The 14,490-nt window shown below is 38.2% G+C and overlaps 1 protein-coding gene across 4 annotated transcripts in view; it reads left to right on the forward strand.

Annotated features, from left to right (window-relative positions):
- KLHL2 (kelch like family member 2) overlaps positions 1-14,490 on the forward strand; it is a 63,308-nt gene that overhangs the window by 40,976 nt on the left and 7,842 nt on the right. For 3 of the 4 annotated variants that reach the window (XM_068942420.1, XM_068942418.1, XM_009677175.2), the window contains 6 exons: positions 8,672-8,781; positions 10,211-10,327; positions 11,337-11,486; positions 12,377-12,494; positions 12,632-12,829; positions 13,559-13,660. In XM_068942420.1, the coding sequence (XP_068798521.1) occupies positions 8,672-8,781; positions 10,211-10,327; positions 11,337-11,486; positions 12,377-12,494; positions 12,632-12,829; positions 13,559-13,660 (795 nt within the window). The remainder of the gene's footprint in view (positions 1-8,671; positions 8,782-10,210; positions 10,328-11,336; positions 11,487-12,376; positions 12,495-12,631; positions 12,830-13,558; positions 13,661-14,490) is intronic. The other variant, XM_068942419.1, reaches the window with a different exon arrangement.

Consider the following 14,490-nt stretch of genomic DNA (forward strand, 5'->3'; position numbering starts at 1 on the left):
TTGCTAATGAAGTATTTCTATTCTTTTTTTGTAATGTTTCATTATTACAGTTTTATGTTTTTAGATAGAAGTGTTCTTCTGTCCCTTAATCTTGTGAAAATAAGTGGTTTTCCAGTAATCCTATTAACATATTCCACTTATCCTATGAAGTTTTACTACTGTGACTGTTGTGGTCTGTAACACTACAGTACAAGAGCATTCCTGCAGTGCTTGACATATTTCTTTGTTGCAATCAAAGGATAATAATGTAGTTCCACTAGCTGTATAGGCCAGTACAGGATATGGGAACACTGGATTTTTTGTGGCAGAAGTGTCTTCTGATGACCACTTGTACACATTACTGCATAAAGCTTCACAGAATTACAGAATGGCTGAGGTTGGAAGGGACCTCTGGATATCACCTAGTCCAACCTCCCAGCTCCCTCAGCCTTTCCTCATAGGAGAGATGCTCCAGTCCCTTAATCATCTTTGTAGCCCTTCACTGGACTCACTCCAGGAGCTCCATGTCTCTCTTGTACTGGGGAGCCCCGCACTGGACCCAGCACTCCAGATGCGGCCTCCCCAGGGCTGAGGAGAGGGGCAGGATCACCTCCCTCGACCTGCTGGCAACGCTCTCCCTAATGCAGCCCAGGAAACCATTGGCCTTCTTGGCCACAAAGGCACATTGCTGGCTCATGGTCAACTGGCAGTCGACCAGGACTTCCAGGTCCTTCTCCCCATATCTGCTTTCCAGCAGGTCAGCCCCAGCCTGTACTGGTGCATGGGGTTCTTCCTCCCCAGGTGCAGGACCCTGCACTTGCCTTGGTTGAACTTCAGGAGGTTCCTCTCTGCCCAGCTCTCCAGCCTGTCCAGGTCCCTCTGAATGACAGCGCAGTCTTCTGGTGTGTCAGCCACTCCCCCACAGTTTCGTATCATCAGCAAACTTGCTGAGGAGGCACTCTGTCTCTTCCTCCAGGTCATTGATGAATACATTGAACAAGACTGGACCCAGTACTGACCTCTGGGGGACACTGCTAGATTCAGGCCTCCAACTAGACTCTTTGCCACTGACCACAACCCTCTGAGCCCTGCCATCCAGCCAGTTCTCAATCCACCTCACTGTCCACTCATCCAGTCCACACTTCCTGAGATTGCCTACAAGGATGTTATGGGAGACAGTGTCTTGCTGAAGTCCAGGTAGACAACATCCACTGCTCTCTCCTCATCTATCCAGCCATTTGTCCCATCATAGAAGGTTATCAGGTTGGTTAAGCATGACTTCCCTTTGGTGAATCCATGCTGACTACTCCTGATCACCTTCTTGTTTGCCACCTGCTTAGAGATGGCCTCTAGGATGAGCTGTTCTATCACCTTTCCAGGGATGGAGGTGAGGTTGAAAGGCCTGTAGTTCCCTGGCTCCTCCTTCTTACCCTTTTTGAAGACTGAGGTGGCATTGGCTTTCTTCCAGTCCTCAGGCACCTCTCCTGATTGCTGTGATCTTTCAAAGATGATCGAGAGTGACCTAGCAATGATGTCTACCAGCTCCCTCAGCACTTGTGGATGCATCCTATCAGGGCCCATGGACTTGTGGGTGTCCGTTTGGCCAAATGATCTCTAACCAATCCTTCTCGATCAAGGGAAAGTCTTCCTTTCTCCAGACTTACTCCCTGGTCTCCAGGGTCTGGAATTCCTGAGGGCTGGCCTTAGCAGTAAAGACTGAAGCAAAGGCAGCATTCAATAACTCTGCCTTCTCTATATCCTTTGTTACCAGGGCACCCGCCCCATTCAGCAGCGGGCCCACGTTTTCCCTAGTTTTCCTTTTGTTACCGATGTTTTTGAAGAAGCCCTTCTTGTTGTCCTTGACGTCCCTTGCCAGATTTAATTCCAAATGGGCCTTGGCATTTCTTGTCACATCCCTGCATACTCTGACAACCTTCCTATATTCCTCCCAAGTGGCCTGTCCCTGCTTCCACCTCCTGTACACTTCCTTCTTCTGCTGGAGTTTTGCCAGGAGTTCCCTGTTCATCCATGCAGGTCTCCTGCCCGCTTTGCTCGACTTCTTGCTCATAGGGATGCACTGTTCTTGAGCCTGGAGGAAGTGATGCTTGAATATTAACCAGCTTTCTTGGACCCCTCTTCCTTCTAGGGCCCTACCCCATGAGATTCCCCTAAGTAGGTCCCCTGAAGAGTCCAAAGTTAGCTCTCCTGAAGTCCAGGGTTGCGATCCTACTTATTGCCCTACCTCCTCCTCACAGAATCCTAAACTCCACAATCTCATGCTCATTGCAGCCAAGGCTGCCCCCAACCTTCACATCTCCAGCCAGTCCTTCCTTGTTTGTTAGTACAAGGTCCAGCAGCACACGTTTCCTCATTGGCTCCTCCATCACCTGGGTCGGAAAGTTATCATCAATGCTTTCCAGCAACCTTCTGGATTGTTTGTGCCTAGCTGTGTTGTCCATCCAGCAGATGTCATGGTGGTTGAAGTCCCCCATGAGAACCAGGGCCTGTGACTGTGAGGCTACTTCCAGCTGTCTGTAAAAGGCCTCATCTACTTCCTGTTCCTGATCAGGTGGCCTGTGGCAAACACCCACAACAGTGTCACCCTTATTAGTCTGCCCTTTAATCCTTACCCATAAGCTCTCGACCTGCTCATCATCCACCCCTAGGCAGAGCTCCATACATTCCAGGTGTTCTTTCACATAAAGGGCAGCTTCCCCACCTCACCTTCCTGGTGTGTCTTTCCTAAAAAAGCATGTAGCCATTCATGACAACATTCTAGTCATGCAAGCTATCCCCCCATGTCTCTGTAATTGCAATGAGATCAAAGCCTGTGACTGCACACAGATCTCCAGCTCTTCCTATTTACTCCCATGCTGCGTGCATTGGTGTACAGGTACTTCAGAGAGGTATTTGAGCATGCCAGTTTCCCAGGAGGGGTGCAAGAAGATTCCCCATAGTCATGTCTTGTAGGCACTTCCTTGGCTGCATGCACTTGCTGGAAGTATCCCCACCTGAGCCCTGTTTTGCTGTCTGGTTGGTCTCTATAACTCTCCCCTTCCCCCATCTTTCCTGGTTTAAAACTTTCCTTACCATGTTGGCAAAGACACGTGTGCCCCACCTTCTTGGCCTGTAGCATCATCCTGGGGAGCAGTCAAAGGAACTTTGTTGTGGATTCTTAATGCAATTAAGAAGCATGTATTGCTACATTATACTTAACTGTGGGACATAACATGTTGGATTCAAGTGCTCTGTGACCAAAACTTGAGCCCTGACTAGATTTAGAAATATATATCTGTCTTCTACAGACTATTCTTGTGTACATTGGTATGCATGGAATTTAAAGAACGTACTTAGCAGAATCTTTTTACAATTCTGTTTTGAATAGCAACTTCTGTTGCTATACTGCTGTTATCTTGGTTGCTAGGAACTTCATAGTGTTCTAAAAAGCAGTTTTTTGAGCATAAAATTGACAACTAAATCAGATTTTTTTTTAAATTTGATTCTGAAATGTTTACCTTCTGAAACTTCTTAAACTGAGAGACCTTGTATCTATTCCTCTATAATTAGGCTAGGTCGCTGTTTGACCAGAGCCTTATGTTAGGCTGTTTTCAAAAATAAAAACCAAAAAAATCACATTGTGATTTTTTTTTTTTTACTCAAACAATGTGAAATGAAATAAAATTTCAAAAAACAGTTTAAAAAATTGTTCTTGCTAGGTATTTTTTGTTTCATCTGCCTGAATAGTTATCTTATGCCAACCTACCACTCGGATCTTCCTGCGTCCCGTACTCCGCATCTCTGTAAAATAAAAGGGTATCAATTCAGAAAGAAGCTACATTTCTGGTAGGTTTATAGCATTATCATATCAGAAAGATGCAAGTGTTCCATTTGGTTTATAAAAATCTGTTTTATGGAGTAGAAACAGTTGACCCATAACAGAAGGTACTTGTGAGACTCATGTTATTTGATTGTGATCTTTTGTTTCACAAACTAATAGGCACTGGAGCTTTGCGAGGTGGTCATGCTTTTTTTTTTTCTTTTTTTTAGCTGCAGCCTCTGGCACTGATAAGCTGTGACCAAATTTTGTCATATGTGTTAATGTGGACTTGGGAGGGTCTTTGGGAGAAGATTTCTGAGTGTGCAAAACATTAAAAAGTTTTCTGGAAATGAAAGTTAATGGATATTGTCATCAACTGCTGGCACACATTGAAAAAATGTTAGAAAATGATTCAAGTCTATTAATGTTGGAATAGATATTTCAAGCTGTCTTGAACGATACACTGTACCCAGAGAAAAATGCTCAGAACAGTCACTGTCATAAATCATAAAATAGAAGATGAATTACAGGTTTGCCACTATGATGCTCTGAATCTGTGGGAAATTAAGCAGACCTTTGCTTCTGCATTTGTGGCAGTTGAAGGCAGTTAATCCAGAGAAGGCCTGACTGTAGGCATGTAAGTGAGTGTAATTGTGCTTATGAATTAATCCACAAATGTTTCTAGCAGAAAATGTGTTACGTGGATTTCAGATGTAGCATTCCTTCCTATGTAACTAAAAAGCATAAAATTAGTGACAACGTCCTTAGGGTCAGCAGGACTATGCACCTTTTGAGCAGAAGTAGTAGGTCAGCTGTTTAGTGCTTCTGTCTGTAGAACACACATCTCTGAACTCGAGGTAAAAAGTACCAAGAAGTCGTGACAGCTCCTCTTATCTTTATTTGCTATTCACTTTGGCATAGTTTATTGTACTCCAAACATCTAGTTACTAGTCCTTTTCATATTGCTAAGAACTTCCTTTTTGTCCTTTTGGTTCCTCCTTGAAGCTGAAGTCCCATCCTACTGGTACAGGGCAGACAAGGACAGATCTCTAGCTATCCGAATAGAAACTGTCTTAACCAGTTATGAAGAGAATAGCAATGCCATTTTGTGGAAAATGTCAAAATCTGCTTTTCATATGCAATTGGAACAGATATTTTAGAAGCTTCCTAAAATGGTAGGGATGTGTTTTTTAAAAAAATAATTAAAAAAAGCGGTGTTGTTTTGATGATAATGAAGCAAAATTCTACTTGCTTAGGAAGTGAGAATTTGGGAGCCAGGCCCTTGTAGCTCCCAAGCCAGTTGGTTTTCAGGCTGCATGACTCTGGAGCCAGCTGGCTTTAGTTATCTCAGCAAGGTGGCAAGAAGGCAGGATTCCAATAGGAATTTAAGTCTCACGCTATGTGGAAAATTTTGATTTGGGAAAAAATAATTCTGTCATAAAAACTTCCAGCCAGACAGTTACAGCTGTCTGCTTATCTGGAACTGGGAGATGTTTGTGAAGAGAGGAGAGGTATATTAACCTCACTGAGAAATGAACCAAATAAAACCAAAGCTAGGTTGAGATTTTACAGGGGACAGATGCATAACATGTTTTATCTTGTCATAAAGTATTAGATGGAGTACAAGAGTGACATTTTTTCAATTTTGCTGAGATTTTCATGACGTTGGATGTTAATATCTCAGATTATTGAGATGGATGGATTATTGAGTTGGATGTTAATATCTCAGTGATAAAATTATATGGGAATCTTAACTTTTATTGAAAAACGAAGTGAACGATCTAATCCTTGAGGAGTTAGGCAATAATATGGGATAATATGAATCCTAACACCTTTAAAACAAAGAAGGCAAAGAAATAGTACCCCCCCCCCAAAAAAAAAAAAAAAAACCTCTATTTTTCTGTCATGGTCATTGAAAAAGGAGGATCTAAAATGGAATTTTTGAACCTTGTAAAACTTGATAGTACTGAGTCATATCATTTGAAAGAAAGATGCTGATACTCTTCTTGTGAAGAGGAAGCAGAAAAGCTTGAATTTCATAAACATTATATATAATAATGCCTTCTGTCTTCACTGCTTGAACAGCTTAAGACAAATTACTGTTGGCAGATTATTTAAGTGGTGTTTTTGAGTTTCCTTGTTCTTTTTCAATTTCTAATTATTTTGAATAATTCATTGAGCTGTAATTTTAATTGGCTTCTGACAAAAGGACATGTATCAATCGGTTAAGATGGTCTCCTTGACAACAGGAGATCTAGTTCTCGGGAGACAAGTGATTTCACCTTACCCTTTTTCAGAGCTAAAATTTATACAGCCATCTGCCTTCCCATTTCTCTGTTTTCAATAATCCATTTGGATGAAGATTTGTTTCCAAGTATTGCTTTAGAACTTGGGCTATTGACTTGATTTTAAATTTTTCCTTTGTTCGCTCTTCAGCTGTTAGCCTCATGTTATTAAGGGCACGTGCCTTACTGTATGCTTTACGCACAAAGGCTAGCGTTCAGTAAAATAGTCTCTTATTTTTTGTTTACTACTTTCATTCTTTTTTTCAGCTTTTCTTCTACAATTCTTTTCCCAGCATGAAGACAAAAGAGAACCTGACTTTTATTGTATTTGAAAATTTTGAACTTTTTTTTGTTAAGGCCTGGATCTCTTCCTATTTTTTACAGTGTGTCATAAATCTAAATAATCTCTTTAGAAAAGAAGGCTTTTTTATATGAGTCTGTAAAATCAAGTGGGTATTTCTAGTTCATGAAGCATATCATGTTGGATACGCTGTTGGACTGGCATTCTTAAGGGAAGATGAACAAGGCTTCTGAAACTCAGATTTATTTGAGATTTGGATGAATTTTGCTTAAATATAACTCTTTCCCCTTTATGTTTTCTTCCTAACTAAGCTTCTTGGCAGTCAAACGCCCTATTTTTTGGCTCTGTCGCTTGACATTTGGAGTAGCTCATAAAATGAATTCATACGAGTTACCTTTCTCAGTTTCTGTTACAAATAGTAAAAAAAGAATAGGTATTTATTTCAGTAGATGTACACCTCGGAAAGTTCTACTTCAACCCAAGAAACTATTTTTGCAATCTGGAAAGCAGAGAGTCAAAGATTTGTAAGGAGTAAAATAGTAATGGTGCTGTAACATAAAGCAATAATACTTCTCTTCCTTTCCCTCCCTGAAATATTGCAGAAATTACCTGTTCATCCTAGAAGAATGCTGCAGAACTGGAAGTCCTTGTGATTATGATTGCATGACAGGAGAGGTTCATAGGGTGAGAGACTGAAAAGATGAGGACGATCTACTTTAAACAGAGATGAAGGAGAGAAAGGAATATAAAATAATGATACTGAGTAGACAGGCCAAGACTTTCCTTATCACCATATTTCAGAATTAAAATATGGGGACAACCATTGAAAACAGATGGTAAACTATGTTAAGTTTAGATATGGGATTTGTTTTTCAATGAGACTATAGAATTATTACTATAGGAAGGCATTGCGGTCAAGAATTTAGCATGTTCAAGGAGGCTGAGCTTTATAGCAGTTGTAGTGAAATGTAGTAAGGCAGGTAAAATAACATTCTTCTAGCTACTAGGAGTCTTTCATGATTGTAGTGAGTCCTTTACAGAAAGAGGTTTTACTATAATGTTTACCTGTCATATGTATTCTTGGACCTTTATCTGAAGGATTTTGTGCTGCCTATTTAAAGGAACAGGATGCTGAACTACATGGATGATAGGAATTATCATACTGTGTTAGATTTATCTTCTTATGCTCTCTAATCTTTGTTTCTTTCTCTCTAATGTTTGTTTCAGTACAAAAAAAAAAACCTGTGCTTTGCAAAGCTGATCTACTGAAAAATTAGACTTCTTGTACTGAAAGACTTCAACATTCTTTAAATAGTTTATATCAAGCATGGAGAACTATGTATGGTAGCTTCATGTAGTGCTAGAAAAGCCTTTAGAAAGTTACTTACTTTGTATATGTTTGATAACTCTTATTCTAATTTTGAGGAAATTCTTAAATTCCCAGGATCAACTGCCCCTTATGATTTCTGTTAAGCATAGCTAAAGAGGAAAAAAAAATTCTACTTAAAGCGCTACTATTCAGTGGCTTTAAGAAGCCCTATTAAGGAAGGGAGAAGACAACAAAGTAAGTGAAGGACAGCTTGATGTATGCTGTATGTTCAAAGAAAACATCTGATGGTTCTGCAGTCAAATCACTAAATTGTGTCAGGTAGTTGATTTTACATTGAGGCATTAAAAAAATCTGTACAAAAATTACACAACTTCTACACCTTGTGGAAATTGTGATATGTAATATTTTTATGACTTTGGGGAAGCCCTGAGAGATGTAGCAGGATCCAAACCTGTTGCACAGATTTTCGGGTTTTTTTTTTTTTTTTGACCTGCATTAGATTGTAAAATTGCTGTTAAATGCTAACGAATCAGCCATTGTTTATGCTGAACTGCAGTTTAAAGCATGCTTGTCAACATATAGGGCATATTCTTTTTCTGGCATCTTTCTGATGTAGTCATGTATTCTTTTGAATACAACGCTAGCAAAATGTGACTTAAGTTATCATCAAGGACAGGTACTGAGCTAAAGTAATACTAAAAATGTTAATTGCTATAACTGTTACTTTGAGTGTAATGTGTTTTAGTGCTTGAGTTATTTTAAGGAACCTCTGATTATAAAAGATGCAAGACAAAGCTTTACCCTAAATAAAATGTTTTAAATTAAAGTATTGCTTCTAGATGTAACAAATAGCATGCATATTGAATCAAAATCTTCTATTTTTTTTGCATTGTTTTAATGCTAATTTTGGGTTACATGCAGCACTGTATGTCAGAGTACTTTTTTTTTCCTCCAAACAGAACAGCACTTTTCTGATGTTGTACTTAGTGAAGAATACCTCAATCTTGGTGTAGAGCAGGTGTGCAGTTTGATTTCCAGTGACAAGCTTACAATTGTCTCAGAAGAGAAGGTAAGATCACGTGTATCACAGTATTCTTTTTACCCTTTTGTATGGGGAAGAATAAAGGCTCGTTCTTACTGCTCCTGTATACTTGTTTGGATCCGTCCTTTGTTTACTCGGTAAAATTAAACCAATATTATGCTCGTATTTAAAAGATTTCTCCTCAAAGTTTTGTCAATTTGATGCTGAAAATTAATCTTAACTCTTAGGAATTCTAAAACTGTGTAAATCACTTAATCCATTGCTTTAAAAAATGAAAGCTAAATTAAATTGGAATTCCTTCTCATCTTTGGGTAGAACAAACGGAACATGCTGAGTCACATAGACAGGAGTTTGGTTTACTGAGGAATAAGTAACTCTAAAACAGTAGTTTAAAGAGTGAGTATATGCCATCTACTAACTTTAACGTGAGCAGTCCTACAAAGATATTAAAGCTCTATTAGTATGTATGTGTGCACTGTTGAGACTAAACAAATGTGGATTGCAAAGGAGATGGCTAGGTAGCTTGTATAATCAAACTAAGTTTAAATAGTCTTTGGCTCACATGTAGTTAGATCTCATCCTTTTAAAGCTGTTTGTAAAACTGTGAACTTCAGTGAGCCCAGCGCCGTGTCCTTGACCCTGTAATGGTTTTCATGTGCAGATATATTAATTTTCAGCTTATGTATCCAGTTGTGATCAGTTAAAAATATGTTAGTTTCTATTGAAGGCGTATATAGTCGTTCTAACACTTCTGCTCCAGAAAGAGGCTAAATCATATTCAAAATACATGTCTGAACATCAGTTTTATGGTTAGCTAGTGTTTTGTGTTAAAATCTTTTTTTCATATTTTAGAAACTTTGAGCCTAAGAACTATCTGCTTAAACTGCAGTGAGCAAAGCCATGTTGCTATTCCCAAAATACCTTGAGGATCTGAATCTCTCACTTTGACTTTAATAGTTATGATCCCGTTTCTGTGGAGTATAATTAAAGTTTCAGTGCTCTATACAAGTAAAGAACTGTGTGCAATAGAGGAGAAACAAGGCTTAGAATCGCTTCCCTTAGTAAGACATAATGATTTTAAGTCATTTGAGTGATGATGTGGTAGGTCCGTTCTCCAGGACAGGAAAGAAAAAATGAGGGTTATAATCTCTTTGATCTGTTACTTGTTTACATGGTTTATTAAATCTTCAGTATTAATTTTATCAACACATTTTGTCAATGTAGCGCAGCTATCCTTGGAACACGAGTAGAGGAAGGATACAGAAAGAGGCTGGCTAATGCATCTTCTGAATTTTATATTGGGTAAATATGGAATTAATGGGAGCTATAGCTGCTGTGCTCTTTTTCTGTGTTAGGAATTTTAGTCTAAGCAAAAGTTGGTTTTGGAGGCACACTGATATTCTCATATTCATGAATTTGTAAGCCAAGGGACTCGCGTTTGTTTGTTTTCTGGAAGGTATTTGAAGCAGTGATAGCGTGGGTAAACCATGACAAAGATGTAAGGCAGGAGCTAATGGCACGCCTGATGGAGCATGTTCGGCTGCCTTTGCTTTCCCGGGAATATTTAGTTCAGGTAAGCAAAAAGGAATACTACTACTTGTGCACACAAACACTTCTTTCCTTTTATTTCTTTTAATGCCAAATGGGTAATTTTAAAGACAGTGTACGATAGTGTATTACTGATAATAGAAATAAAATCCAAAAGATCTGCCCTTTACCACCGCCATATGCTTATGTGCTCATACACTCAGTCAAGTGAGGGATAGCATAAGGGGATACTACATAGAAGTAATTTGTCTATTTAGCAGATTAAGGGCTATGTTATACCAGTAATTTGGAATTATTTAATTTGCTGGTGTCAGGTTAGTTTTCATTTGTAATATGATCTCTGATACAGTACCTCCTTTCATAAGTGAATTTAAAATTTCAGAATCTTATTTTAAATATATCTGTTACTTAAGGTGGTAGAAATTACTGACAAAGGAAGCCTGGAAGCATTTTTTTTTTTTTTTTACCTGGTTCAGATATGCTATGTTTTTTTCAAATGTTATAAGATCATTTTGAATGTATTGGTGTCAGGTTAAGTACTTAAGATTGAAAATATCATTTCACTATTAACATCAGTTAGTAGGTGTAGTAGCGTGTTAGTAGGTGCTTATGCTAGAAATTTTATGATAAGAATTTCTTCCACTTCTGTGGTTTTTTTGTTGTGGGTTTTTTTTTTTGGTGGAGTGGTTTACTCATTTGTTAAATTCTTTTTTCCTTGCATTTTAAGTGCTCTGTGCTTTCAGTATTTGAAAAGTTGAGAAATGTGCATTGCTGTGAGGAAAGTGATTAACCATTGCCTAACACTTTTTTGGGTAGATTCTAGAGAATCTGCATCTCCTGTTTTTTCTTTTTTCTTTTTAAATATTACACATTGCCACCACATAATTTTGCATCTAACTGTGTTGGAACTACGATCTGAAAATTCAGTGATCTGCATTTGTTCCTGTGATGCAGGCTTATTGCACTTCAAGTTGTGATTTGTGTTTTACTTCCTTAACACTCTCAGATCTTGTCAAACTTCTATTAATAAACAGAGAGTTGAAGAGGAAATACTGGTTAAGAACAGCAGTGCTTGTAAAGATTACCTCATTGAAGCTATGAAGTATCACTTGCTGCCAACTGAGCAACGAGCGCTGATGAAAAGCACTCGAACAAAATTGAGAACCCCTGCTAGCCTCCCAAAAGTAAGACCCTCATTTTTCTAGTCTGCTTATTTCTTCCAACTCCATTTTATGTAACAGATTTGATGAGAATATGACTATCAGTTGGTGTGTTCCAGTAAAAAAAAAATTCTGCAAGAATTATTCATCATAAAGATGTAGCGAGTGACTGAGTTTCAGATCCATGCTATGCTTTGGGTAGGTAGGGTTCTTCTCTTAAAGAAATTATCTAAGGTGAGTTCTTCAGCATTTGAGCAAAATGCAATTATGTACCTGGTTTTAGAGAGGAAGTAAGCCTGATAAATATTATGGAACAATGCTTCTGAGTTGAGGCATTTCACTTAATTTTTAGCTAAATATGATCTTTTGTTCCTTCTTAGAAGGAACAAAAAAAGCAAACACTAGATATTATCTTTTTTTTTCCAGTGAAGTACAAAAATTTTCTCATAGCACCATTATGGCAACTCTGGAGTAATCAAATAGGAACTAGTCAGATGAACCATTCCTTTGACTTGAGCAGGTTTAGCACATTTCTCTCAAAGGAGCCAAATAAGGCTGTTATGTGATAGATGTTCACAGCTCCATTGAATGTTATAGATGTTGAGTTCTCATATGTGAGGTCAGAGTACGCCCTGAAAATACAACAGAATCTGCCTAATTCATGGGAGCTCTATCTGAAATCTAATTACCTTCTGCTTTTCTACCTCAGATATTTCCACCGGACACAATGTTTACAAAATGTATATTTAAAAAGAAGGTTTTGCATAGCTTCTAAGATCCATATTGCATGTTTAGGAGAACCATACTTTAAGCATTTCTTGTACAGAAGCTTGCTTTATTTTTAGTACTACTTTCACCTTTCAGGTGCTTTCATATGCGCAAAATATTAATGCATGTTGCTACCTCCTTTCTAGTTGATGATGGTAGTTGGCGGACAGGCACCAAAAGCTATTCGCAGCGTAGAATGCTATGACTTTAAAGAAGAGCGTTGGCATCAGGTGGCTGAATTGCCTTCCAGAAGATGTAGAGCAGGTAAATGATGTCTAATATTTTGTTGCAGTTTGTAATGCTGCAGAATTTAGGTGTCTGTCTGAAGCATCCTCTGTTCTTTGGTGGTAAGTGGAAACTTACCCTGAGAAGGGTTAAATCTTGACTTTGCTCTGCTTTAGGAATGGTGTACATGGGAGGCATGGTTTACGCTGTTGGTGGCTTCAATGGTTCTTTGAGAGTCCGCACAGTAGATTCTTACGATCCAGTGAAGGACCAGTGGACAAGTGTTGCTAATATGCAAGACAGGAGAAGCACACTGGGAGCTGCTGTATTAAATGGACTTCTTTATGCTGTGGGAGGATTTGATGGAAGTACAGGTATTTTTTGCCTTTACACACTGCTGAACTGATTTGTTTTGACTGCTCTGGATGTAATTGTATCAAATTTGAATTTCTCTTTCCTGGTAGTTGTGATGGAACCAAGCAGGAGGACAGCCTTCATCTTGTGGCATGGAATATGCTTTAATGGTCACCACCTTCTGCCTGGCACTGAACAGTGGACTGTTCTCTCAGTTGTTAGAGTTTAGGCTTAACAACCATTGTCTGTATTCCAAGTCCTCAACTCATGGAAGACATGAGCAGAGAAATAATATGGTGCCTGTTTGCATATGGAATATATGTCTGCACTTTTCTGTAGTGTAATTGAGAGTATAAACAGCGCTGTTTGAATTGTGGGAAGGCTTTGGACACACAGCTCGTTCTCTTCACAGATGCATTAAACTATTTGTGTAGAGATAATTCTTTTCCTTAAGAGTTATTTCTGATCAATATGCATAGAGAACACTGGGTGACTTAATTGAAAAGAAGAAATCCAAGGAAGAATGTTTGAATTCCACAAAAGCTTGTATTCATTTGCGCGTTTTCAAACAAGAAGATGATGACTGTAATTGGCTAGCTAAATGACATCACTTGTGCCTTTTGAGTAGTAATTAACAGTTCTTAAAATGAAATAATTTGAGTTTTCAGATATGATGAATAATTTCTGAAAAGTAGGCAGTATGTTGCTCCTACATTTGTAGAGAAAATAATGTCCTATTGTTTTAATAGGTTTATCATCTGTTGAAGTTTACAACTTAAAGACTAATGAGTGGTTTCATGTAGCTCCAATGAACACAAGACGAAGTAGCGTTGGTGTAGGTGTTGTTGGAGGTAAGTTCTTTTCCTGCCTGCAAAGTTAGTTCTCTCCTTTGTGCCTTTGTATGTTCCTAAGATCTCACATTCCAAATCAACACAATATGTTTATTAAATATTTGGAAAGCTTTCTGTAAACTATTGCTAAAAGAATTTTTCTGTGCCTATGTTTTGGAACCGGAACTACTTACAAAATTGGATCATCTATGGAAACTAGTTTTGGTAAAAGTGGGGAAAGGGCCAAAAAAAATTTTTTTTTCATTTCAGAATTGTCAGGAAAAGTATAAGGGTTTTTTAAAAACAGATAAACAAAAAAACCAGAAGAGGATTTAAAACACTGTTTCCAAAACCAAGCCCCAAATATATTCCATTTTCAAAAGAAAAAGGAGGCCTTTGGGATTGAGTGATCTGATTCAAAATAATTATTAATTTTTTTGGTTTAGTTACTGAAATGAAGATATAAATTCTTGCACAATACTTAGGCGAGTGTCTTAACTTTCTTCATATTCACTGACAATAATACAAGTATAGTCTGAAGGGCTCCATATTTAATCTCTGTTAGTGTCTAAAACTGAGGTAGAATAGAAAAAGATCAAAATGGTTTATTAGTAAAACTTACAGTCAGTGACAAATGAGATTAAAAAGAGGAGGGGGAAATGTAATCTTCACCCTACTATCTATTTCCACATTAGGAAGCATACTTCAGATTTAGGATTTTGTTCAGCCTTGTAATTCAAATGGTATGAACAATACATAATTTTTCTGCTTGGTTTTGGCTACCTTCTAATATAGTTGAGTTCAGTATTTTTTGATTGTCATGCTTTATATAATGTGAGATTATACATTAA

The sequence above is a fragment of the Struthio camelus genome, chromosome 4 (genome assembly GCF_040807025.1).
Source record: "Struthio camelus isolate bStrCam1 chromosome 4, bStrCam1.hap1, whole genome shotgun sequence".
Taxonomy (NCBI): domain Eukaryota; kingdom Metazoa; phylum Chordata; class Aves; order Struthioniformes; family Struthionidae; genus Struthio; species Struthio camelus.